General features: G+C 45.6%; 1 protein-coding gene across 1 annotated transcript in view; it reads right to left on the bottom strand.

The window, feature by feature from the left end:
* The window catches only part of TGFA (transforming growth factor alpha), a 127,082-nt gene that overhangs the window by 74,132 nt on the left and 26,748 nt on the right, over positions 1-26,202 (bottom strand). Inside the window, exon 3 of the mRNA XM_049856366.1 lies at positions 5,113-5,166. Coding sequence (XP_049712323.1) covers positions 5,113-5,166 — 54 coding nt within the window. The remainder of the gene's footprint in view (positions 1-5,112; positions 5,167-26,202) is intronic.

Here is a 26,202-nt window from a genome sequence, read left to right as displayed (position 1 = left end):
GATGACAATCACACCAGTTTCCTATGTGTCTGGCATTATCTACCCTCCATATTTTGGGATCTAAGAGACAGGAAGTTCAGAAGAACAAACCAATGAAACCTCAATAAGAAAGGCTAAAGGCAATTGTCAAGTCATAAGAACATGGAACTTTTTTTTTTTTTCCAAAAAGTACAAGAAAGCTACTTGAGTCAGCCCCACGGTCCTTCAAGCCCATACACCACCATTGATTTGGCACATGGAGTTTCCAATTTTCTCTCCATGGTGATGCTCCACTTGAATGTGAGGACTTCACTCTGAGTATTCCTACAGTCCTGCTCCAGTGCCATCATTTAGAAATGTATCAAGGCCTATCTTATAACCATTACTGTTTCTGGTCCCCACCAACTCTTAGAGTAAAGAGACCTGTACATTTAGTACATCAGGGGTCAAGTCCTTGTAGCTTTTGTCTCAAAGCTACCCATCTTCACACCTAAATGCATAGTTGCAGGGTTTACTAAATGAGCCTACCAACATCCAGAGCATAAGGGGTGAGGAAAGACTAAGATGTGAAAGAAGGTCACCCAGTATATAGACGAATACATCTGATGAAAACATTGTTCACTGAAAGAAAATATAAGTAGAGAGCAATAATCTGGAAACATTATAGTAATGCAAATTAAAATGAAGTGCCATGAAATTGAACACAGCATCATCTAGCCTCCGTATTTGAGAAAAACGGATTATTGTTAATTTTGTTGGTGCAATAATGGGACTATGGTTATGTTTTTAAAAGTCCTTATCTGTTAGATATACATAATGAAGAGCTCACAAGTGAAATGGCCTTTGCTGTAAAATACCCCAGCAAAAAAAAAAAAAAAAAAAAAAAATTAAAAAGTGGAGGAATAGATGAAAGAAAAATGGCAGAGTGTTTATAACTGCTAAAGCTGGTGATGGGGATATGGGGATTGATTTCACTATTCTGGGTGGGAAACTTTCAATAATAATAAGTTAATATATAGCTTTATTTATTATATTAGCCAAGAGTTACATACACACAAACTCCAATGCTGGTGTAGTGAGTGAGGTGATGGGATGGTCCCCAGCTTAAGCTGCACCACCAAGTCTGGTGAGGACAAAGTGGGGGTGGCCAAGGCCTACCAGGACCTGAAGGATATTCTGTGGGATAGGAAGATCATCCTAAAGGAAGAGAAAGTCAAGCAAACAAGCATGGTTCAGTCACAAAGCCCCAGTCTTTGCAGAGGTGACTATGACATGATAATCACCATTTGGACTTGTCTCCTCACCCAGCCCTCTCTGGACTCATGTCTGGGTCCACCAGGGCAGGACAGAGAGCAAGTCAAAATGGAAAGGGCTTTTTCATTGAACACTGAGACACTAAAGTGCAAGCTCCATATCTTAGTAGCCCATCAAACCACGAGCTCCAGAGAGGCCAGGCAGGCAGTCCACCTCCCTACTTCACAGACCACCAAGAAGTTCTGGGGTCTCAAGGCCCTTGGACATTAGAAGTTGTGGCACTGACCCAGCTCTTACCTACCATGCTGGGTCATAGAGTGGCCTTCAGCCAGTTACAGGTAATGTGTGACACAACAGGGGCTCAACTCTTGTTTTCTGAACAGACATCAAAATGGAGAATAAACCTCAGGTTCTTGTTGATGTCAGAGACATTCTCACAGAAGTCCAGAAAGAAAAGATGGAACAGAGGTTGTGTCAATACTGCAACAAGGATGGTTCTTTCTTTTTTTTTTTAGACTTTTTTTATTATACCTTAGATGAGGGCTTACAGAACTAGATTCTTGTTAAACAGTTAGTACACATATTGTTTTATGACATTGGTTAACAACACCAAGACATGTCAACACTCTCCCTTCTCAAACTTGGGTTCCCTATTACCAGCTTTCTTGTCCTTGCCCCAGGGCTGGTGTGCCCTGTTAGTCTCGTTTTGTTTTACCAGCCTATCCAATCTTTGGCTGAAAGGTGAACCTCAGGAATGACTTCATTACTGAGCTGAAAGGGTGTGCAGGGGCCATACTCTCAGGGTTTCTCCAGTCTCTGTCAGGTCAGCAAGTTTGGTCTTTCTTTCTGAGTTAGAATTTAGTTCTACATTTTCCTCCAGCTCTGTCTAGGATCCTCTGTTGTGACCCCTGTCAGAGCAGTCAGTGGTGGTAGCTGGGCACCATCTAGTTGTACTGGACTCAGTCTGGTAGAGACTGTGGTAGATGTGGTCCTTTAGTCCTGTGGGCTAATCTCTCCCTTGTATCTTTAGTTTTCTTCATTCTTCCTTGCTCCCAAAGGGGTGAGACCAATGGAGTATTCTAGATAGCAGCTTACAGGCTTTTAAGACCCCAGGTGCTATTCATCAAAATAGAATGCAGAACATTTTCTTTATAAACTATGTTATGCCAATTGAACTAGATGTTCCCCGAGACCATGGTCCCTACAGACCTCAGCCCAACAATTTGGTCCCTCAGGAAGTTTGGATGTGTCTATGGAGGTTCCACGAAGGATGGTCATTTCTTAGATAAATGTAGCAGGTCCAACTATGTCTGCCGAGGAGTGGCTGGGAAACCCAAAGGGCCTAGGCAGGAATCACACCAGGCTCCTAAAGGGAACAGGCTCAGGTTAGATGTTCATTCCCTAGGCTTTCCTTGTCTGTGTGAACAGATGCGAACTGGGGGGAGGGGGTGAAATCAGGGGCATAGCAAGGATGATGAGTACCCAAGGGCAATCTCTAAGTTGTATCCTCCCCAGCTTCAAGATGAATAGACATTGATAGTGGATACATGTGAGGAGAAATGCCTTCCCCCCTCTTGTCAGGCTGCCTCAGTCAGGCGCCATTCATATTCCTGGTGCCTCAGAATGCCATTCCATGCCTACTCTGGTGCCCCTTTGGACTTGCGCCGAGGGGAAAGTACCCCTCTGCCTCCCCCCATCCCCACCCACCCATGGCTCTGGGTAAAATTACCAGGAGCACACTCCCTCCCCGTGGAGGGTAGCACTGGCACTAGTTATCACTGCAACCTGTTATCTGAAAATGACTTGGTAGAGTACCTGGCTCTTCCCCTACTAGGCCATACAGTGAAAAGGGGGCTCTGCAAGGTAGCCAGAGAACAGGGATGGAGGCCTGGGACAGAGGTCTCCAACCTACCCATCCGGCCTAAACTCAAGGCTTTTATGTCTCAGCTCCACCCAATCTGGCCTACAAGGGTGTAAGAAGGGCAAGGAAAACACAGGAAGCATCTCAACCCATGGAGATGCTTAAAGATAACAGTGACAATTATTAGAAGAAGTGGGGACCCCAAATTGGCCCAGTGTCTAGGTTCTTTCAAATGATGTTCTTCCAGTGTGTGAGTGTTACTAAGGCATCAGGGTGTGGGGCTGAAGATGTACCTGAGGTCAAATGCATCCTGGGAGGCAATTCTGAGAACAATGTGGTGGCTTCAGTAGGCTGACCATCCTCCACCTCTATATTCACATCTGAGCCCTTTGTGGTGTGGGAGGTAATTAAAAGGGGGAAAGAACTGCTTTATGGAAACTCTGGTAGATCCTGGACCCCAGAATCATTGCTTGGTTGGGATGGTCACACTCACACCCTGCCTCTCATAGCTCCAACAAAGCATAACAGAGGAAGCGGGGTATTCGTTTTTTCATGTCATCATAGACCACCAAAGTGCATCGGAGATAACAGGGTCAAGGGGAGGTTATAGGACTGTAGAAGCAGTGGTCCCCAGCAGAAGTGGCAACATCATCTCTGTGTGTTTGGAGAGAAAGTTCTGGACGAGGAGAAGAGCAAAAGTAGCAGAGCACTGTGTGGTTGATTAGAGAATTTGTGAGTACATAACACTCCCTGGGACCTCCCTGAAATAACTAGGGGACAGAGGCAAGGGCTACTGCAATAAGATGAGGCAGAAGTCGGTGAGACATACTCCGTGTCAACAAGGGATAGTGAAACGGGAAGACTCATGCATTGCTGATGTAAACATCAGCATAATTCATTTGGAAAGCTATTTGGCAGCTGGTACCAAGGGTCACACAAACAAACAAACCAAACCTGGTGCTGTCAAGTCAACAGCAACCCTATAGGACAGAGTAGAACTGCTCCATAGGGTTTCCAAGGTGGATTCAAACTGTCAACCTTGCTCTTAACCACTTAACCACTAAGCATGTGTATTCCTGCTCCTGAGGATACATCTAAGGGAAAGCATCCGAGAGAAGGAAAAAGATTCTGGGCGTAACGATGCAGTGTCTCAACTTAAAAATTGAGGCATAAATATCCAATTCCCCATAAATATCCAATGGGGAATGTTTAATTCAATTACGCATGCCTATTTGAGTAGAACATCCCTGACATTTTAAAAGGATAAATTTCAAGACTTTGCAACAACATGGAAAAACGCACAACCCCAAAACTTGAGTAAATAAAAGGAGGAATCAAAATCATGTTCTCACCATGACTAATAGTATAAAATTATTAACACACATGGACAAAGACTTAAGGCAATGCCCAAATGTCAGAGTGGCTGCTTTACTGCAGTGCCATGATAACATGCAGTGTTGCCTCCTATATTTCCAAAATGTTCCAAAATGTTGATATAAAAAAGAAAAAAACTTTTTTTTCTCTTTTTTTAAAATGTTGATATAGGATCTTTAAAATGAGAAACAGGAAATATTACCACAAATGTCAATGCATAAACCAAAAAATAACTAAACAAAGATCACCAGGAAGAAGCAGACAAGAGGGCTCAGGAATCTGGATTCTTCTATATGGAATATTATGTGAGCCAGAAAATGCAGACAGTCCTGAACTCTGGGGTCCTGAAGGCTCTGTTTTCTAGTGCGCTTGTCCACGCTAACTGTCTGAGCCACTGATGAGAGACAGGGGAAGGTGAGTCGCTGAGGGAGCAGGGAACAGCCCCTGAAGGTCTACGGTTAAGACATCCTAGCGAGTGCCTCTGTGATGAGAGGACGGAGAGGGCTCAGGAACAACTGAGTGCTCAGTAGGCAGGAGGCTCTTCAAGGTCAAGGCCAGGGTTCCGTCTCCACAAACCAGCCAACATCTGCTCACCTTCCCAGACCCCACACACCGTAAACACATCGAGGAAAGGCTGGACTCACCGCTCAGGGCAGATGTAGTATTCTCCAGGGCCTGGCACACAGCTAGTAAAACACCTGTGAGGGGGAAGAAGAGAGAAAAGATAAGAGTCTATTCAGCACATGACTTCTGCAGAGACTTAGTGGTTTTACAAAGCAGCTAACAGACAGGACCAGCGACATAATATGTGAGGCCTGAGGCAAAATGAAACTGTGGGACTCCTTGTGGAAGAACCAGGAAAGGGGTGCCATCAAAGGTGCTGAGAGTGCCATCAAAGGTGCTGACATAAAACTTTTCCTTTCTTCTGTGGTCTCTCTAGGCCTGTCAGGGTGTTTTGCATTTACTATTTAATGTCCTCAGTCTCCTCTGGGTACAGGTATATTCATGGGGTGAGGGCAGACCCTTGTAGGCACCTGGGGCCCCCAGTGACAAAAGAGGCAAGCATTCAGGTGACCCACGATCTGCTGGGTTCCCCTCCCGCCAGCAGCTGAAATGACATGTCTTGCCTCAGTTAGGGGTGAGGAAGTCTAGTCAACAATTTCCTCTTCCTGGGGACTGGCAGCCCCAACCCACGGCAGACAGTGACCCCTAAAGGTATTGCAACCTCCACACCAGGACATGTAGATACCTCGATTGGTGGCGGGGAAAAGGCTCACCCCTGTCTAGTCACCCACTGAACATGCTATGAACATGCTGCCAGCCCAGGATGGGGATGGCCAGCACTTGTCCTGCCTGAGATACTGGGGGGAGCACACACCTGACCTGACCTCTGTGTCCAGGCTCCCACCAGGTGCAAAACATGGCAGGGACGGGAACTCACTCAGGTGAGGCAGGGAGGCTGCACCATGGGAGCCAAGGCTCCAGGCCCCCCGCACACCCTCTACTGCCCCATCGGGCACCACTTACAAGACACAAATTCAAAGATTAAGAACGAATTCCAAGGCTGCAACTGCCAAGCATCAAACTCCAAGCTCAGAGCTCTTCTGCACAGGTTGCACGCCCAGAAAGCCAGCCCTGCTAACAGATGACCTTACGTACCCTCATGTTACAGTATTGGAGGTTTCTGGAAATAGAGCAACAAAATTTCAATAGAGAAGGAACCTCTTAAGAGTTTTGCAATCAGTTTAAGTACTAAATTAGAATGACTTCCTAAAACTGAAATGCAAAAACAGGCCTTGGTGGCCAGGCAGAGAGGCTGGGCCACCTGCAGGTTAACTCAGCAGGTTAATAAGCACGCCTCACTGCACAGGACCTATGCAAACCCCCAACATGTGCGTTGCAAGGGCTCCTTTCCCCTTTCCCTCAGGGTACGGACAAAGAAGTTCTGGCACTCAGGGGAGAAAACAAATTTGGAACGGATAAAGCAGTCATGCTCACGTCTCTCCTTTAGGCCTTTGAAATGAGAAACAGCACAAAAGCTTTTAGTGGCGGCCTGGCGTGGACCTCCAAAACACCCTGTGTTAGAGAGTTCCAAAAGGAGCCCTGGTGGCACAACAGTTAAGTGCTTGGCTGCTAACCAACAGGCTGGCAGATTGAACCTACCCAGAGGCTCTGAGGGAGGAAGGCCTAGTGATGTACTCCTGTAAAGTGTACAGCCTAGAAAAACCCTATGCGGTGGTTCTACTCTGTCACACGGGGTCACTAGGAGTCAAAATCGACTTAACAGTACCCAGCAACAACAACACAGAGCCCTGAACTGGGTATTTGGGCTTGGGGTAGAGGCAGGAGCAAGAAGGAACATTACTAAAATCACACACACCTTCTTTGTGCAAGTCTTTCTTGGTGCCCAGTGGACTCTACCCAGTGAGCCAGGCCACACGGCTTCCGAAGCATGGCTCGCGGGGTTCCCCTGGACAATCTAAAAGGCTCAGTTTGTAATCCACACATCCAGAGTCACAGCGAGGCACTCCTGCCCAAAGTCAGACAAAGTTTCTTAGTGACTCAGCACGGCCAGCTAAGGGGAACGGTCACGTGCTGAGTTTGCTGGAACCTCCAACCACTCTGGGCCGTTGCCAGCCACTGACCCACAGTAACGTCAAAGGAGGACACAAGATGTTCTGCATACCTCTTGAGAGGCCTGTCACGCACTACCCCTGAACAAATGGATTACCTTCACACCTCACTCGCCACCCCACACCCAGGCAGTCAGGGGAAATACAGTTACTGGGATCTGTGGTGCCCTCTGCTTAAGCAAAACCAAGACAAAAAAACAAATACCGTACTACTTCCGTCCAGGACAGGGCACAGACAAACATCAACTCTCTGGGAAGAAGAGGAGGCCCTGCTGAGGGCCCCGCTCCCCCAGCCCTGGGGCAAGTTACTTCACCCCCTCTGCTCCTCAGATGTCAGCTGCCAAAGTCACAAAGGCATTTTGAAAATAACGTTTGCAAAACCACCATCTTCCACAGATAAAAGGCGCTAGGATTTCATTCATAATCTGAGAAGAATAGCTCCTTTTTGTGTCCTCATACTCCCATAGAAAACAACTTTTTTTCTTATTGTGCTTTAAGTAAAACTTCACACTTCAAGTTAGCTTCTCATACGAAACCTTATATACACATCGTTATGTGATCCTGGTTGCTCTCCCTATAACGTGACAGCACACTCCTCCTCTCCACCCTGTATTCCCTGTGTCCATTCAGCCAGCTCCTGTACCCCTCTGCCTTGTCATCTCACCTCTGGACAGGAGATGCCCACTTAGTCTTATGTGTCTACTTGAGCTAAGAAGCACACTCCTCACCAGTATCATTTTATGTCTTATAGTCCAGTCTAATCTTTGTCTGAAGAGTTAGCTTCAGAAATGGTGTTAGTTCTAGGCTAACAGAGTCCAAGGGCCATGTCCTCTGTGGTCCCTCCAGTCTCAGTCAGACCATTAATTCTGGTCTTTTTACTAGAATTTGAGGTCTGCACCCCACTTTTCTCCTGTTCCATCAGGGACTCTCTGTTATGTTCCCTGTCAGGGTAGTCATTGTCGGGAGCTAAGCACCATCTAGTTCTTCTGGTCTGAGGCTAATAGAGTCTGGTTTACATGGCCCTCTCTGTCTCTTGGGTTCATATTTTCCCTGTGTCTTTAGGGCTCTTCATTTTTTTTTTTTTTTACCAGGTGGGTTGGGACCAATTGATGCATCTTAGATGGCCTCTTGCTAGCTTTTAAGACCCCAGACACCAAAATGGGATGCAGAACATTTTCTTAATAAACGTTGTTATGCCAGTTGACCTAGATGTCCCCTGAAACCATGGTCCCCAGACCCCTGCCCCTGCTACTCTGTCCCTCAAAGTGTCCGGTTGTATTCAGGAAATTTCTTAGCTTTTGGTTTAGTCTAGTTGTGCTGGCTTCCCCTGTATTGTGTGTTGTCCTTCCCTCCCTACCCTCATAACCATCAAAGAATATTTCCTTCTCTGATTAAACCTTTTCTTGAGTTTTTATAATAGTTGTCTCATACAATATTTGTCCTTTTGCGACTAATTTCACTCAGCATAATGCCTTCTAGATTCTTCCATGTTATGACGTATTTCACAGATTCCTTGTTGTTCTTTATTGTTGCATACTATACCATTGCGTGAATATACCATAATTTGTTTATCCATTCATCTGTTCATGGGCACCTAGGTTGTTTCCATCTTTTTGCCATTGTAAACAGTGCTGCATCGAACATGGGTATGCATGTATCTATTTGTATGAGGGCTCTTATTTCTGTAGGATATATTTCAAGGAATGGGATTGCTGGATCATATGGTAGTTCCATTTCTAGATTTTTAAGGAAGTGCCAAGTTGATTTCCAAAGTGGTTGTACGATTTTACATTCCCACCAGCAGTGTATAAGTGTTTCAGTCTTTCCACAACCTCTCCAACATTTATTATTTTGTGTTTTTTGGATTGATGCGAGCCTTGGTGGGGTGAGATGGTATTTCATTGTAGTTTTGATTTGCATTTCTCTAATGGCTAATGATTGTGAGCATTTCCTCACTTGAATATCTTCTTTGGTAAAGTGCCTGATCACATCCTTTGCCCATTTTTTAATTGGGTTATTTGTCTTTTTGTTGTTGAGGTTTTGCAGTATCTTGTAGATTTTAGAGATTAGACCCTGATCGAATTTGTCCTAGCCAAAAAATTTTTTTCCAGTCTGTAGGTTGTCTTTTGGTGAAGTCTTTGGATGAGCATAAGTGTTTGATTTTTAGGAGCTCCAAGTTATCTAGTTTCTCTTCTGGTGTTTGTGTGTTGTTAGTAATGTTTGGTATACTATACACTGTTTATGCCGTGTTTAGGACTCCTAGGGTTGTCCCTGTTTTTTCTTCTGTGATCTTTATCATTTTAGATTTTATATTTAGGTCTTTGATCCATTTTGAATTAGTTTTTGAGCATGGTATGAGATATGGTCTTGTTTCATTTTTTAGCAGATGGATATCCAGTTATGCCAGCACCATTTGTTAAAGAGACTGTCTTTTGCCCAATTAATGGACTTTGGGCCTTTGTCAAATATCAGCTGCTCATAAGTGGATGAATTTACCTCTAGATTCTCAATTCTGTTCCATTGGTCTATGTATCTGTTGTTGTACCAGTACCAGACTGTTTTGATTATCGTGGCGGTATCAACAGGCTCTAAAATCAGGTAGTGTGAGGTCTCCCATTTTGTTTTTCTTTTTCAGTAATGCTTTATGTATCCAGGGCCTCTTCCCTTTCCACATGAAGTTGATGATTTGTTTCTCCATCTCATTAAGAAATGTCACTGGAATTTGTATTGGCATTTTATTGTACCTTAGATCGCTTTGGGTAGAATAGAAATTTTCACAACAGTGAGTCTTCCTATCCATGAGCAAGTTATGTTTTTCCACTTATGTAGGTCTCTCTTAGTTTCTTGCAGTAGTGTTTTGTAGTTTTCTTTGTATAGGTCTTTTACATCTCTGGTTAGATTTATTCCTAAGTGTTTTATCTTCTTGGGGGCTACTGTAAATGGTACTGATTTGGTGAGTTCCTCTCTGATATTCTCTTTGTTGGTGTAGAGAAATCCAACTGATTTTTGTACATTTATCTTGTATCCGGATACCTTGCTGGGCTCTTCTATTAGTTCCAGTAGTTTTCTTGTGAATTCTTTAGGGTTTTCTGTGTATAAAGTCATAGCATGTGCAAATAGAGATACTTTTACTTCTTCCTTACCAATGTGGATGCTCTTTATTTCTTTTTCCAGAGTAATTCCTCTGGCTAGGACCTCAAGCACAGTATTGAATAAGAGTCATGATAAAGGGCATCCTTGTCTGGTTCCGTTCTCAAGGGAAATGCTTTCAGACTCTCTCCATTTAGGATGATGTAGGCTGCTGGCTTTGTATAAATGCCCTTTATTATGTTGAGGAATTTCCCTTCTATTCCTATTCTGCTGAGAGTTTTTATCCAGAATGGGTGCTGGACTTTGTCAAATACCTTTTCTGCCATCAATTGATAAGATCATGTGGTTGTCTTTTGTTTTATTTATGTGATGATTACATTGATTGTTTTTCTAATGTTAAACCATCCCTACATGCTTCGTATGAATCCCACTTGGTCACAGTGATTATTTTTTTGATATGTTGTTTAATTCTATTGGCTAGAATTTTGTTCAGGATTTTTGTGTCTACGTTTATGAGGGATATTGGCCTGTAATTTTCTTTCTTTTGTGCTGTCTTTACCTGGTTTTGGTATCAGGGTTATGCTGGCTTCATAGAATGAGTTTGGGAGTATTCCATCCTTTTCTCTGCTCTGAAATACCTTTAGTAGTAGTGGTGCTAACTCTTCTTTGAACGTTTGGTAGAATTCTCCAGAGAAGCCATCAGGACCAGGGCTTTTTTTGGGGGGGTGGGGGTTTCAATGGCTTTTTCAATCTCTTCTTTTGTTATAGGTTTATTTAGTTGTTCTACCTCTGTTTGTGCTAGTTTAGGTAGATAGTGTGTTTCTAGAAATTTTTCTATTTCCTCTAGGTTTTCAAATTTGTTAGGGTATAATTTTTTATAATAATCTGTTATGATTCTTTTAATATCAATTGAGTCTGTTGTGATATCGCCCATCTCATTTCTTATTCAAGTTATTTGCTTCCTCTTCTGTTTTTCTTTTGTCAGTTTGGCCAATGGTTTATCAATTTTGTTTATCTCTTCAAAGAATCAGCTTTCGGTCTTGTTCATTCTTTCGATTGTTTTTCTGTTCTCTATTTCATTTAAATCTGCTCTAATTTTTATTATTTGCTTTCTTCTGGTGCCTGAGGGCTTATTTTGCTGCTCTCTATTTGTTCAAGTTGTAGGGTTAATGCTTTGATTTTGGCCCTTTCTTCTTTTTGGATGTGAGCTTCTATTGCTATAAATTGACCTCTGAGCACTGCTTTTGTTGTGTCCCAAAGGTTCTGGTAGTAAGTGTTTTCATTCTCATTTGATTCTATGCATTTCTTTATTCCGTCCTTGATTTCTTCTGTAATCTAGTAGTTTTTGAGCAAGGTGTTGTTCAGTTTCCATGTGTTTGATTTTTTTTTTTCCCTTGCTTTTTCTGTTATTGATTTCTTCTTTGATGGCTTTACAGTCAGAAAAGATGCTTTATAATATTTTGATGTTTCAGATTCTGTTAAGGCTTGCTTTATGGCTTAATATGTGGTCTATTCTGGAGAACGTTCCATGTGCTTTGGAAAAGAAAGTATACTTGGCTTCTGTTGGGCAGAGTGTTCTGTATATATCTATGATGTCAAGTTGGTTGATTGTGGCATTTAGGCCTTCCGTGTATTTATTGAGCTTCTTTCTGGATATTCTGCCCTTCACTGAAAGTGGTGTGTTGAAGTCTCCTACTCTTCTTGTGGAGCTGTCTATCTCTCTTTTTAATGCTGTTAGAGTTTGCTTTATGTATTCTGAAGCCCTATCATTGGGTGCATAAATATTATGGTTATGTCCTCCTGGTGTACTGACCCCTTAGTCATTATATAGCATCCATCCTTACCCTTTGCGGTGGATTTTACTTTAAAGTCTATTTTGTTAGAAATTAACACTGCCATAGCAGCTCTTTTTTGATTGTTGTTTGCTGGATATATTTTTTTCCCATCTTTTGAGTTTTGGCTTGCTTGTGTCTTTAAGTCTAAGGTGTGTCTCTTTAGGCAGCATGTAGAGGGACTGTGTTTTTTAAATCCATTCTGCCATGCTCTGTCTCTTCATTGGTGCATTTAGTCCATTTACATTCAGTGTAATTATTGATAGGTATGAGTTTATTGCTGAAATTTTGAGTCTTTTCTGTGTGTTGTTGACAGTTTCTTTGTTCCCCTTAATTTTCTGTGCTGAGTCATTTTTCTTTATATTTTCTTTTCCTGTTTTTCATTGTTGTTGACTTTGTATTTGCTGAGTCTTTGTTCTTCTTGTTTTTTTACTTTGATGTGTAGGATTGTTGGTCACCTTTGTGGTTACCTTAATATGTACCTCTATTTTTCTAACTTTAAACCAACCGTTTACTTCTTGATATTGCCTCGACTTCCTCTTTCCATATGAAAGATCTATGACTACGTTTTTTAGTCCCCCCTTTTTGTTTTAATGTTGTCATCTTTTACACAATGACATCTCTGTTTCCCTGTTTTGAGTGTTTTAGCTGTTATTTTTTTGATTTCGCTATCTTGGTTGATATCTGGTTGCTCTGACCTGTGTTCTAGTCTTGGGTTGTGATGTGATGTTACTGATTTTCTTACCAGAGAACTCTGTTTAGTATTTCCTGTAATTTTGATTTGGTTTTTGCAAATTCCCTAAACTTCTGTTTATCTGGAAATGTCCTAATTTCTCCTTCATATTTGAGAGAGAGTTTTGCTGGATGTATAATTCTTGGCCGGCAATTTTTTTCCTTCAAGGCTTTATATATGTTATCCCATTGCTTTCTTGCCTGCATGGTTTCTGCCGAGTAGTTCAAGCCTATTCTTATTGGCTCTCCTTTGTAGGTGACATTTTGTTTATCCCTAGCTGCTCTTAAAATTCTCTATCTTTGGTTTAGGCAAGTTTGGTTATAATATGCCTTGGTGACTTTCTTTTGGGATCTACCTTGTATGGGGTTCAATGAGCATCTTGGATAGATATCTTCTCATCTTTTATGATGTCAGGGAAGTTTTCTGCCAACAAATCTTCAACAATTCTCTCTGTATTTTCTGTTCCCTCCCCCCCACCCCGTTCTTGTACTCCAATCACTCGTAGGTTATTCCTCTTGATAGAGTCCCACATAATTCTGAGGGTTTCTTCATTTTTTAAATTACTTTATCTGATTTTTCCTCAAATATGTTGGTGTGGAGTGCTTTATCTTCAATCTCACTAATTCTGATTTCCATTGCCTCAATTCTGCTCCTTTCTATTGAGTCGTCTAATTCTGAAATTTTATTGTTAATCTTCTGGGTTTCTGTTTGCTGTCTGTCTATGGATTCTTGCAGCTTATTAAATTTGTCATTATGCTCTTATCTAATCTTCTTAAGTTCTTCTATTGATTTGTCTGTGTGCTCTTTGACTTGTTCTGTGTTTTGTCTGATCTCCTTCCTGATCTATTCAAGAGTTCTGTATATTAATTTTTTGTATTCTACCTCTGGTAATTCCAGGAATTTCTCTGGAATCTGGAAGATGTCTTGAGTTTTTGTTTTGGGAGCTTATTGAAGCCATCATGGTCTGTCTCTTTATGTGATTTGATATTGACTGCTGTCTCTGAGCCAACAATAAGTTATTGTATGTATTTATTTTATGTTTGCTTACTGTGTCCTAGCTTTTTGTTTTGATATGCCCAAATAGGTTGCTTGAGTGAGCTAGTTTGATTATCGGTGCCTTTGAAGTTCTAACGTCCTGCCACCAGGTGGTTAGACCTGTTACTAGGTATGTGAGCCTAGGAGTCTGTTTACTTTTCTTGTATGGATTCAGCTCAGGTGTCCAGGTAGTCTGTCACCTAGTGTGTGGTGCAGTCTCTCTCCTACAGTCCTAGACAAGCAAGGGTGATTGGTGTAGGCACAGGTATCTGGCTGTAGTAGGGGGTCACATGCTGAGCAAGGTAGAGGGCTGACAACCGCCCGAGTATCTGTGAGGAAAATGCATCCCTGTTCCCTAGAGAGCATAGGTGGGTGGGTTTTGCAGCTGGACTATGGGTACCCAAGTTGTTGGCTATAAGGACGGGGAGGCATCCCTTATTCTTGGATCCCTGATGTAGGGGGGCTAGGTGGTGTGGGTGGAGCCACCAGTCCTCAGGCCCTTGATGTGGGTAGGTGAGGATCCTGCTTAACAGGCAGAGGGGTTTCAAATGTCACAAACTTGTCTCTCCACCATATAGCTTAAACAATTGAAGTTGTACTGTGCTAATGAGGGCCTATGCTGTTGAGATGGGCCCATACAAGTCTATGCAGGGGTGAAAGGCATTCAAAGCCCATGGACCACTTATGCCTGTGCCTAGGCAAAGGAACTGTTTCTGGACTGTGTCCCTGGCTTAGCGGAGCTGGCAGATTACTTTTTCCCTGTTTGTTAATTCATTCCCTCTCCAAGGCGAGGAGAATGGCTCAGGGCACATGACAGGTCCTATTTCTGGCCAAAGGAATGAGGCAATCTCTGAAGCCAGTTTGGACCCACTGCTGACCTGGAAGGGGGCAAGTGGGACAGAAGTTTTTCCCCAAAGGGGTGTTTTTTGATCCACGGGGTACGTTACCTATCTTTTGCCAATTGAGCGTCGCTTTTCACTGATTCTGGAGGTGTGAGTAGATTCTCTGCCACTCTGTCTCTCCTGTTGTGGAAAATGCACCCCGAATGCCACTGCCTGCCTTGCCGCTGGCACCAGCTGATACCAGCCTGCAGGGTGCCAGTTACCACCATGTCAGGTCTGGCAACCCCTTGCTGCTTCTGAACCATCTCTCCCTCCCCCTGCCACTCAGTCCGATTTCTCAACTTTGCCTTTGATGTTGAGGGCTCCTAGATTTTCACATATAATCGATCCACTTGTTTTTTCAGGTCTTTGTTGTAAGAGGGACCACAGGAAGCACCTGACTACTCCATCATCTTGACCCTACCTCTCTAGGAAAACAACTTCTTAATGCCCTGGGCTTCCCTCTGCCATCTTCACTCATGCATAATGTCAGCGACGTGCTGTGACGAGAGGCAAGGCTCCTGATCTCTCTTCACTGTGTGCTGAGCTCCCTACAAGAGTCTTGGACCAAGTCAACAGGAATGCTCAGGCCTCCTTCACATCTCAGGTGGGTCTGCACCACTTTCTGAGCATTTACGGTTGCAGGCCCAGCACTAGGGTTCATGTGCTATTATGGACTGAATTGTGTCTTCCAAAAATATGTGTTATAACTCCTAAACCCCTACACTTACCGATGTAACCCACTTGGGAATAGGGTTTTCTTTGTTAATGTTAATAAGGCCATAACAGTGTAAGGTGTGCTTCAATCCAATCACATTTGAGATATAAAAAGAGCAGATTAAGTGCAGAGAAGGAAGCACAAATGGAGAGGAAGATACATGCTACGTGAAGATCATTAAGGAACCATGGGACAGAGGCTGAAAAGAGACAAGAACCTTCCCCAGGGCCAATGGAGAGAAAAAGTTCCCACCAGAGCCAGCGCCCTGAATTCGGACTTCTAGCCTCCTAAACTGTGAGATAATAAATGTTCGTTAAAGCCACTCACTTGTGGTATTTCTGTTACAGCAGCACTAGGAAACTAAGACACATGCATTATCTTATTTAGTCCTCATAATAACCCATAATACAGGCATCTCCCACTCCCCATGCCTTCTGGTCCAGCTTATGGAAACACCCAGTTTTACACATGAGGAAACTGAGCCTTAGAGATTAAAAAAAAATTTTTTTTATTAGGTTAAGAAATTTGCCCAAGCTCCTGTAGCCAAGTAAGTGTCAGAGCCAAGTTCAGACTCAAGTCTTTCTGACTCCTCTGCCCAAGACAATGTTTCATTACCACACTACATGACAGTCCTTTGACCACAGCACATTATGAAACACCGTAGATGTATGTTCACCAGTTGTCGTGTTGTTAGCTGCCATCAAGTCGGCCCCGAACTCATGGGGATCCCACGCACAATGGAACCAAATGCTGCCCAGTCTCAAACCATCCCCATGATTGGTTTGGGATCAGACTGTTACGATCCTCAAGGTTTTCACTGGCTGATTTTCTGAAGTAGATCACCAGGCCTCTTTTCCCAGTTCATCTTGGTCTGGAAGCTCTGCTGAAACCTGTTCAGCATCATAGCAACACACAAGCCTTCACTGACAGATGGGTGGTGGCGACGCATGAGGTCCACTGGCGGGGAATGGAACCCAGGTCTCCTGCATGAAAGGCAAGAATTCCACCATTGAACGAGCACTGCCCCCATTCACCACTCCCCAAATGAGATAAAAGAGGCCCAGCAGGTGAGGCGTGATCCCTCTCTTCCGGGAGGTTATATCTGTTACCTCTCGGGATTCTTCTATGTCTGCACAGCCTCCAATTCCTCCTGCTAGGAGCAAGCCCTGAGGAGGGGAAGTGGCCTCTCAATCTGCTTATGCCCAAGAGCCTAGATGGCTGGCCCCATGGCTGTGCTTGGGAAAGACAGGCTATGTGAAGGCCTTCCAGAAATACGTGGCCTTGGCAGGCTCTGAGGCTCATCAGACACAAAGGAAATCCTCCCCTGGAGGCAACTGTGTGGGGAGAGGGGAGTTGCAGGGACACACACCGCACAGTGGCTCCAGCACAGAGGTTTGGCAGCCACAGGCTCTTCCCGTGGGACCTGAAAAGCTGGACCTCAGCTACCACAAGTCTGGGATCAAAGGGCAGGCTCAGGGCCACCCCGTGGCCCTTCCTCTGGGGCAGGAACCCCTGGTGGGCTGCTTCTGACAGCTTCCCACTTCTGTTTAACTGGCCCCACAGAGGGGAATCCCAAGACTGTGGACTTAAGAAAGAAAAGAAAAAAGGAGGTAGGGTAGAAGGAAAACCACAGACAACGGAAGAAAAATGTGATGAAAGGCTAATTCCAAAGAAAGTGGAGCAGGAACTCCAGGCCTGCCTCCAAGTGGGGATCATGGCTGCAACGTTTATAATTCAGCTATTTAGAACTCAGATAAAAGTTTCTAACAGAAACAATAGAAAAACCAAGGCTAGTCTATTTGTCTTGTCAGTTCAGAGAAGCGAAGCAATCTGAACCCCATTCGCTGCTGTGCCAACATGAGAAGCTGTTGAGAGCAGCTGGGAACTCCCGTCTCCCGGTCACAGAGCAAGGTCCCACAACTGCCCCTCTGTGCAGCCCTCACACATGCAAGAGTTTCGCATGTCTAGATGGGGACACCCTCTGCCCTCTTTTACCAGTCAGCCTGGGGACAGCCTCATCTGTGGAGCCTGGCTCTAGTGCCAGGACCTCTGAGAGGCAACCACAGGCCCACTACCACCCCCGCAGACCCTGCTCTGGCCTCCACTGTAGCCAGTATTTGCTTCCAGACTCCCACCTGCTCCCCTATAGGCATCATTTGTTCCCCTGTGAAAATCAAGAGCTCTGCATTGCAGCTGTTTTTTGATTCCCTAGGCCAGGCTTCCCGAGGGAAGGGGTGAAGAGTGAGGTTTGGCGTTTGGGGAGGTGGGAGGTGGGAGGGTGGAGCGAGGTGGCAGCAGGAGGATGCAGGAGGTGGAGATGAAAGGGCTACTGGGGCAGAACTAATGCAGGGCAGGAGGAGCGGGGGAGTGTGTGTGTTCGGGGCACAGCCAGGTTTCCTCTTTCCTCTCCTGCCATGCTTTTGGCTGGGGGTCATGAACAGAGCCAGGGGCTCAGGAAGAGGTGGGTGGTACCTAGAGGGTGGGGTGGGAGCCAGCTACCTTTTTAAGGGTACTCCCATCTCAGAATCCTGCAGCTAAGCATGGGATCAGCAGGGGACACCATGGGGGCAGGCATGGACACACAAAAATATATGTCAATGGGTCACACAGAACCCAGGGCTGGCTGGTAAAAAGCTTAGGCATCTTTCTGTATAAATTACATTCCAACAGTTAAATTGTATCTGCAAACATGGAAGGATTTTAACTGCAGAGCAAAAATTGCAATGCCGTACAATTTTATCAATCTTTTTACATCCCAGAGGTTTTGAGAGCCAAGTAAATACGCTGGCTTCAGGGTAAGAACTGATCAGGAAGAAGGTAAAAGGGAAAGCACTGCAGGTAAGAGAAATGAGGTATGCAAGTAGGATCAGGAGACCAGGAGTGTGCCATGTGGCACCAACCATGGACGGGTGCACAGCACACAGGCTGGGGACAACCCACAGACGAGCTGGGCTAGCTCTTCAAGAAAGAGGTGATGGTTCACATGTGCCCCTGCTCACAGTGATTTTCTGTGACATTGTTCCTGAGGACATCAGTGAAGCTGAAGGGGAATGCGTGGAGGAACCGGCCAGACGGGATTAGGAAATCTCTGGGGATGGCAAGGAGAGGAGTTTAGAAATATGTGACACAGGAATGACTCACCTTGGACAGACAGGCTCAGGGACCAAGAGCTCTTTCTTCTTCCACCCGGATCGGAAGTGCTGCTTTAAAAAGCAGGTGGGGCCCTGCTGCCCAAGGAGACAGTCTTATCACTGAGAAATTACTTGTAAAAGTTGGTATCCTGTTTCAGGTGGCAGGTCTGATGCACAAAGAAACCAACTCTGTAGGGAATGGGCCACTCTTAGTCATGAGCCTCCACGAGTGAGGTCTTAGCCCCTGCACCCATACGCGCCCATGATATCATACGAGTTAGCAGGAAGACATTGCTGTGTCAGTGGGGGCACAGTGGAGACAAGACCATCAGAGCCTGATGGGTCTCCTGAGTTCCCTCCTCACATCACTCAGGATGGGATGATTATTGTGGCTGATATTGTTATTAATAATTATAGCAGCACACAACATCTTATTGAATATACAAAGCAACTCCTACATAGTAGGTACTATCATGTTCCCATTTTAGAGGTAAGAAAACAGAGGTCTGAGGTTAAATAACTTGCCCAAGTTTCCCCAGCTTTTAAGTGACAGACATTGCTGCTGCTATTGAGTCGATTTTGACTCATGGCAACCTTACATGTGTCAGAGTAGAACTGCACTCCATAGGGTTTTCAAAGCTGTGACCTTTCAGAAGCACATCACCAGGCCTTTCTTCCAAGGTGCCTCTGGGTAGATTCAAACCTCCAACCTTTTGGTTAGTAGCCAAGCACTTAACCATTTGTACCACTCAAGGACTCCTGACAGACATTATGTAGCCTCAGGATGAAGGGTCCAACTGGCCCTACTTCGCTTGGGTTTCCCCCTGTGAAGCACACAATCAAAGAACACAGGCATGCTGCAAAGACCCCTCCTCCCTTTCTCACCTGGGTATAAGCTAGGTATGTGCTGGAGTATGGGGAACGCAGGCCACCAGGGGAGCCCAGAAATGAGGGTCATCCATGATTGGTATCATCTTTAGAAAATCACTTCACCTTTCTCCGAAACAGGCTGCTCAGCCATATTGAAAACCCCAATCAACACCCCTGCCCCCCTCTCTTTGTCTCGCTAACCACGAGCTTGTTTTGAGCAACATTTTTCAGGAAGTCGCAGCAAGTAGTGGCTCCATCCACTGAACTAGCCCAAGTTACACCTTGAAGCGTGCACAGATTGAACAACTCACAACCTCAACTGACCCCCCCAGACCCCCAAATGTGGGCATGGGAGGCCTAAGGGCAGAAACTTCTGGGTACAGAACCCAACCCCCGATGCCACTGGAAACAAAAAGCTCCCCAGCCCCCTTCGTCAGCGAGCATGTGGTCTATGGTCACTAGGCCCCAAGCGCTCCTTGTATGTGCAGACAATAAACTTGTCACTTTCTGTTTCCGTTGCAATCAGTGTCTGTCGTATTTCAATTGGCTAGTAAGACAGGACAAGAACCCGAGTGGTGTCCGGTTACACCTCTACCTCAGGTTATCTTAAAATGACAGAGCTGGGCCAGAATATCTGTAAAATTCCTAAAATCCTGGCATCTGAGAAGACACAGGGCTATACATCTCTCTCAGCTATCTGGCTGGGGACTGACTGGACTTATTCCAGTCCCATGTAGTGGGTCCCCTGCCTTGGCGATCAGGCAGAAAGGCAGCTGCAGGTGTAATATCTGAATGAGAGTGTACAGTTTATGACAACTTTGTGCGATTCTACCTTCTATTTAGCATGGCGTTTACGGCCCGGTGATCTACTTCCAAAAATCAGCCATTGACAACCCTTCGGAACACAGTTTTACCCTGACACACTTGGGGCCACCACGATTTGGAACTGACTTGATCGCTACTTGTTTGGTTTGGTTTTGGTATTACATCAACTAGAAGATAGGAGTGATCCTCCACCAAAGCACTTTCCATCTGAAGATGAGAAAAATGCCAATCAATGTAGTGTGGTATCAACTTAATAATCTATTCCAAGCTGGCAGCCAGTGAAGGAATGCACTTTGGTTAGTTAGCTCTGGACCCTCAGCTGCCCTCTCTGATGACCCCTGGAGTGGCAAAGTCCAACTTGATGAGTCTTGGCCATATCTCATGACGATGATATCGTGGAAAATCAGCCAGTATTATCTGAACGCTCACAGGACTGTTCCATATCCATCTGCCCACACTAAATATATCTGAGGATGAGAAAAGCAAAAGGAGACAGAATGAACTCAGGGAGGCGGGGGAGCCTGGCAGATGGACGCCTGTACTGCAACCCACTACCGCTTTCTAATTCTGACTCGGGGTCTGTCATGGCAGAGCAGAAAAGGGCTTTGCTGTCAGGCCTGGGTTCAAATCCTGGCTCTGCTACTCCTGAACTGTGAGACCTTGGCTAAGTCCTCTAACCTCGCTGAGCCTCAGTGTTCCCATCCATAAAATAAGGAGAACCACCTCCTCACAGGACTCTTTCAGGGACTGAACGAAATAAAGCTCATAAAGTCCCTCTAAATCTGGCTGTGGTCATGCTTCCTCCTTGGCTTGTTTCACGATTCCCAAGAAGTTTGGGAATGAGGAGAAGGTGGTCATAACTACTGATTCCTGCCCTCCCTGTGGGACTCACCACAAGGACATAACAAAGAAGATTCAACTGAGACCCCAGGGTTGCTCAGCTGTAGGCCACGTACGTTCCATGACACTGATCTTGGAGTATTAAGCCTTGTGAGGGTTTAAAAAAATTGCTATTGACTTATGTCAAATAATCAAATACCTACTGATCACCTACTGAGGGGGAAAAAAAAAAAAAAAGAAAATCTACGATACGTGAATTGCGTTTAAGATGTCCAAGCCAGATGGTATAGCAACCATACCCACATTATCAGAGATAAACAGAATCTTCTGCATTACAGCCAAGGCAGGTGAGTAGGGGCCGCTGAAGTGCTGCCACAGCCCACAGAAGGCACCACACTGATGTCACATTTTCATAGACACTTCCCCAGCTTCCACACCCCAACACCATCTCCAACCCAGACCCCTCTCTATGGCCTGTACCTCAAACCACGCGTTCAAAAGTAAGCTCATCTTGTCCCCTGACCTGTTCCTCCTCCTCATTCTGGGCAGGGCTGAAGACCCAACAGCCATGGTTAACCCCTCCCTCCCCTTAACCGATATCCAAGCCAAGCCCTCCTACACACACACTGCCTCCACAAAGTCTATTTATCCACCCTCACCCCACATCCATACTGCCACTGCCCCAGTTCAGGCCTCAGTACCTCTCCCTGGGCTATCACAATAGCTGCCTAACTGGTTTTCCTGCCAACAGCTTTCTTCTTACCTTTGCTATCACTGTGAGAGTGATCTTCCTGAAGCGTGTGCTAGACCATATCCCATATCACTCCTCTCCTCTAAACTGTCCAGCGGCTCACAAAGCCCAGCTCAAAGTCCTTAGCAGAGCATTTAAGGTCTATAATCTGGTCCCAAGCTCCATTTCCACCTAAACTCCTCCCACACACTCCTGCCCCACATCCCCTGCACTTGACTTACCCTTACCCGGTGTGGTGCCTTGGGCTCATGCCCCTCTGGTGCTGGGGTCCTGACTCTGGCCCTTGTGGCTGTGTGACCTTTGCTTAGTTGCCTGAGTTTGTAAAAGTGATAAAGATGTTCATCTCCCACACAGGGTTGTGGTAAAGATTACATGAGGTAACACATACAAAAGAGCGCCTAAGTGATGCCAACAGTTACTGTGCTCAGCTACTGACCAAAAGGTTGGCGGTTTGAGTCTACCCAGAGGTACCTTGAAAGAAAGGCCTGGCGATCTACTTCTGAAAAATTAGCCAATGAAAACCCTATGGAGCACAGTTCTGCTCTGACACAGGGGTCACCCTGGGTTGGAACTGACTCGATAGAAACTAGTTACATCGAGCAGCATAAGAAGCACGCGACAAATGGCAGCTGTTATTAGGATTAGTATGCTGATCTCTCAAGCTGGCATGCCTGTTCCTCTTCCCAAGGAATCAAGTTTGCCTCTCCAAGCCTTGCTCGAATATCAGAAATATTCATTTCTTCCTCAGAGCAGTCCGTATTTTATTCCACCTTGTAATTCAGAAATTTTCATGTCTTGTCTGTCTCCCCTTCTAGTGTTGTCAGAAACTTGCATGTGCCTCATCCATCTCTGTATCTTCACACCCAGGCCACAGCACCTGGTTAAGTTTTCACGAAATGTACATTGAATGGAAGGAGCCCTGGTGGCATAAACAGTTAAGTGTTCAAGTGCTAACTGAAAGGTTGGCAGTTCGAACCCACCTCGCCGCTCTGTGGGAGAAAGACCTGGTGATCTGCTTCCATAAAAATTTCAGCCCAGAAAGCCACATGGGGCAGTTCTACTCTGTCACATGGGATCACTATGAGTCAGAATCGACTCGATGGCACCCAACAACAACAACAACACGTTGAACCTAATTTCTCTAAGAGGGTCATCAGCTTGAAAACAGCTATGGGGGGGTGGGGGTAAATACTAAAAATGTACAGCTGGGGAATGAGAAAGCCAACGGAGCCTCCGGAATTCCTTCCCCATGTCTATCCCAGATTCCACAGCTACAGCTCTAAGTCTTGGCTCTTCTTCTGACATCAGTGGAAATGGAGAACACTTGATGCCTGGCATTCATTTGATCAACAAATGTTTACTGAGCAGCTACTACATGAGAGATGTTGTGCTACGTACTGGAGGTAAAGTGATGAACAAGTACCTACAAGCTACAATTTATACGAGTAATAATCCTTCTAATTCTTGAAAGCCATTGTAAATGCCTGGCTGCACCACCACGCAGTTGGGCGGTGAGTTAAAATGTGCCCTCTATGTAAATAATGATGTTAAATCGTCTCATTTAATACAGAAAAATTGCTGGAGTGAAGGACTTATCATCCTTATCCTTGGCCTGGAATTCAGTCTGCTGAACTGCCATGCCAAGGTGATGCTGAGTTGTGTGGTCACCCCATGAGATGGCCCCTGGAAGGTGTTCTTTCTCACCCTTAACTCATTTTGTTGGCAGCTTTTCCTGAAACTTTATGAGAAATCAGAATGGCCTGCACTCAGTGACCTCAAGTAGCCTGACCATTTTCCAAGGAGAAGAAGACGGAGAGGGTGAAAAGGGGCATAAAGCTCATTGAACAGCTTTGTGGCAAGAGGCTGGCCAACTAATGAGTGTTTAACGAGCACTGCGTGTTCAGGGGCTCTTCAAGGAAAGGCAGAACCTACCCTTAGCAGCTTACAATCTAGATGAGGGCACACAATTGAAGCAAATGCACAACAGTATCTCTGTCAGTCCAGTTGCCATCAAGTTGATTCCAACTCATGGCGACTCCATATGTGTCAGGATAGAACTATGCTCCATAGGGTTTTCAATGGCTGATTTTTTTTGGAAGTAGATTCTCAGGCCTTTCTTCCAAGATACCTCTGGGTAGACTTGAACTTCCAACCTTTCGATTAGCAGCCAAGAAAATTAACCATTTGCACCACCTAGGGACTCCTAGAACATCTCCGGATGCTCCCTACTCAAGACCTTTGTTCCACCCAAATGTATCCGTTTAGTCAAGGTCTCCTAAATACGCTAAGTCATTCTCTCCTGCCTGAAAAACCCTCTTCACTGCCTTGGTCTTATTTTTCCCCAGCCTTCCAGGCCTAGCACAATCCTACACTCTCCACAACCCTCTTCTGACCATCTCAGCAGGCAGTGCTCTCTCCTTTCTCCCCCTAACACCCTTCAGCACTTAGGCTGGGTGAGGGCCTCGCTGCAGCCACCTACATAGATGGGTACCCCCGTCCCTCATTCCCCACCATCTCTGATTTAGGAGACCTGGTTACTGATCTCCATCTACTTCAAGGGACAAATAAGAATATTTGAAAAATGCTTTGGGCTCTTTAGAGTTGTTGCTGTTGTTAGCTGCTGTTGAGTTGATTCTGACTCATGGAGACCCATGTGTGCAGAGTAGAACTCCTCCATAGGGTTTTCAAGGCTGTGATCTTTCAGAAGCAGCCTGCCAGGCCTGTCTTCCAAGGCACCTATGGGTGGGTTCAAACCACCAACCTCTCAGTTAGTAGTTGAGCACTTAACCGTTTGCTCCACCCAGAAACTCTTTAGAGTCGAAGCCCTTATAAATACCCAGGACTGACATTACATGCACAGAATCATCAGAGAAGAAACTCAGCTGCAAAAGGAGCTGACTTGTGCTCTTCCTGACATCTGGAAAAGCATGCAAAAAATAAACAGCTACATGAAAAGGTGCAGATATCCTTCTCAGAAGGAGATGGGCCCTGCCCTGTTCAGGCTCATTTTTTCTACAGGTCAGCAGGTATTAGGCAACACCTCACACCTTCCTTCTCCACTCCCCACCTACTGCAAAGCCTGACAGAACAATGCTGCCACCGATCTGGCGGTCTGAGATGACCCCCTTCTACAGAGCAAATAGTGTACAGCGCCAAAATATCTTTACCAAACAATCAGCAAACCAGGATCCAGCGGGTGAGGAAGGTCCTGTGCTTGCTCCACACCTGCGCAGAATGGCCCCACACCTGTTTTTGCTAAGAGGAAGCAGTTGTCTCTTCTGAAGCATGAAAGCCTTATCAAAGACCTGGACCAGGGGCTGGGCACTGAGTCAAACTTCCTTTTCCCTAGGGCCCACTCCCGCACCGGCTGGCTGAGGCCACCATCCAAGTTCCTGGGATTGCAAGGTGACAGGATGAGCATCGCTGAGCCCTCCCGGGCTGGCTGGAGTTCCCCAGCCGCTGAGTCACCAACAGGCTCTACCAGGGCCGTGCTCTGAGGTTGTAAAGAAGCTGCGCCAAATTGAGGCACTCCAAAAACCTGTTCCAGCTGACTAGGATTCGAGACATCAAAGTGTCTCTGGAAAGGGCTACACTTGTCTATCCCAGAGTCCCAGAGGTAAGAAGGGGCAGGGGGAGTAGACTAGAGGCAAGACTGGGGATAAGGGGGGTAGACAAAAGGACTCTATCAGCAAGACCCAAGCCCCTCAGTGCTGTAAACTGCCTGAGTGGAGAGCCCTCGGCTGCCAGGAGATAGGAGCCAATGCCCAGCTCTCAGAGAGTCTGCTGGGGATGTGACAGGCACCTCCCCATCCACGAAGGCCCCCTGGCCCTGTCTCAGCTGCCACTTGCCAGCCTCTGGGCCCAGGGCCAGCAGTGATCTATTCGTGGGGACTGCAGGCCAGCAGAGTTAACCTCTCAGTGGCCCCAACAAAGCCAGGCCCATCCCCTCTGTTCTGTCAATGCCATGTATACACGTCACTCCCAGCAAGTGGCTTGGAAATAGGGTAAGAATGGGAACCAAAAGAGTGGGAAGGAGGTGAAAATAAGCAATCCTTGAACTCTGCCCCATTTTCTCCATGAGAATAGCTTGTTGATGACAAACTCATCACTTCTTACAGCTCCACAATACCCAGGACACCCCCGGAACCACCCTCCAAAGGCCTTTCCAGCCTTGGGTTTTGGGCCAATGTAAATATCAGTGTGACTGGGCAGCATTTCAGACCAATGAGCATCGGCCTTGGGGAGGGGAGGGTGCTGTCCCAAGGCAATCACCACCGTGTGTCCCCCACCGTGCTCTCTTAGTGCTGGCCACAGAATGCCCCTCAGAATTCACGTGACAAGATAAGGGTTGCTGGCGAAGAAGCAAGGCTCAAAGTGAGGACACAAATCCCATAA

This window comes from Elephas maximus, chromosome 17, assembly GCF_024166365.1.
Source record: "Elephas maximus indicus isolate mEleMax1 chromosome 17, mEleMax1 primary haplotype, whole genome shotgun sequence".
NCBI lineage: Eukaryota > Metazoa > Chordata > Mammalia > Proboscidea > Elephantidae > Elephas > Elephas maximus.
This window is presented reverse-complemented; position numbering and strand designations above follow the sequence as displayed.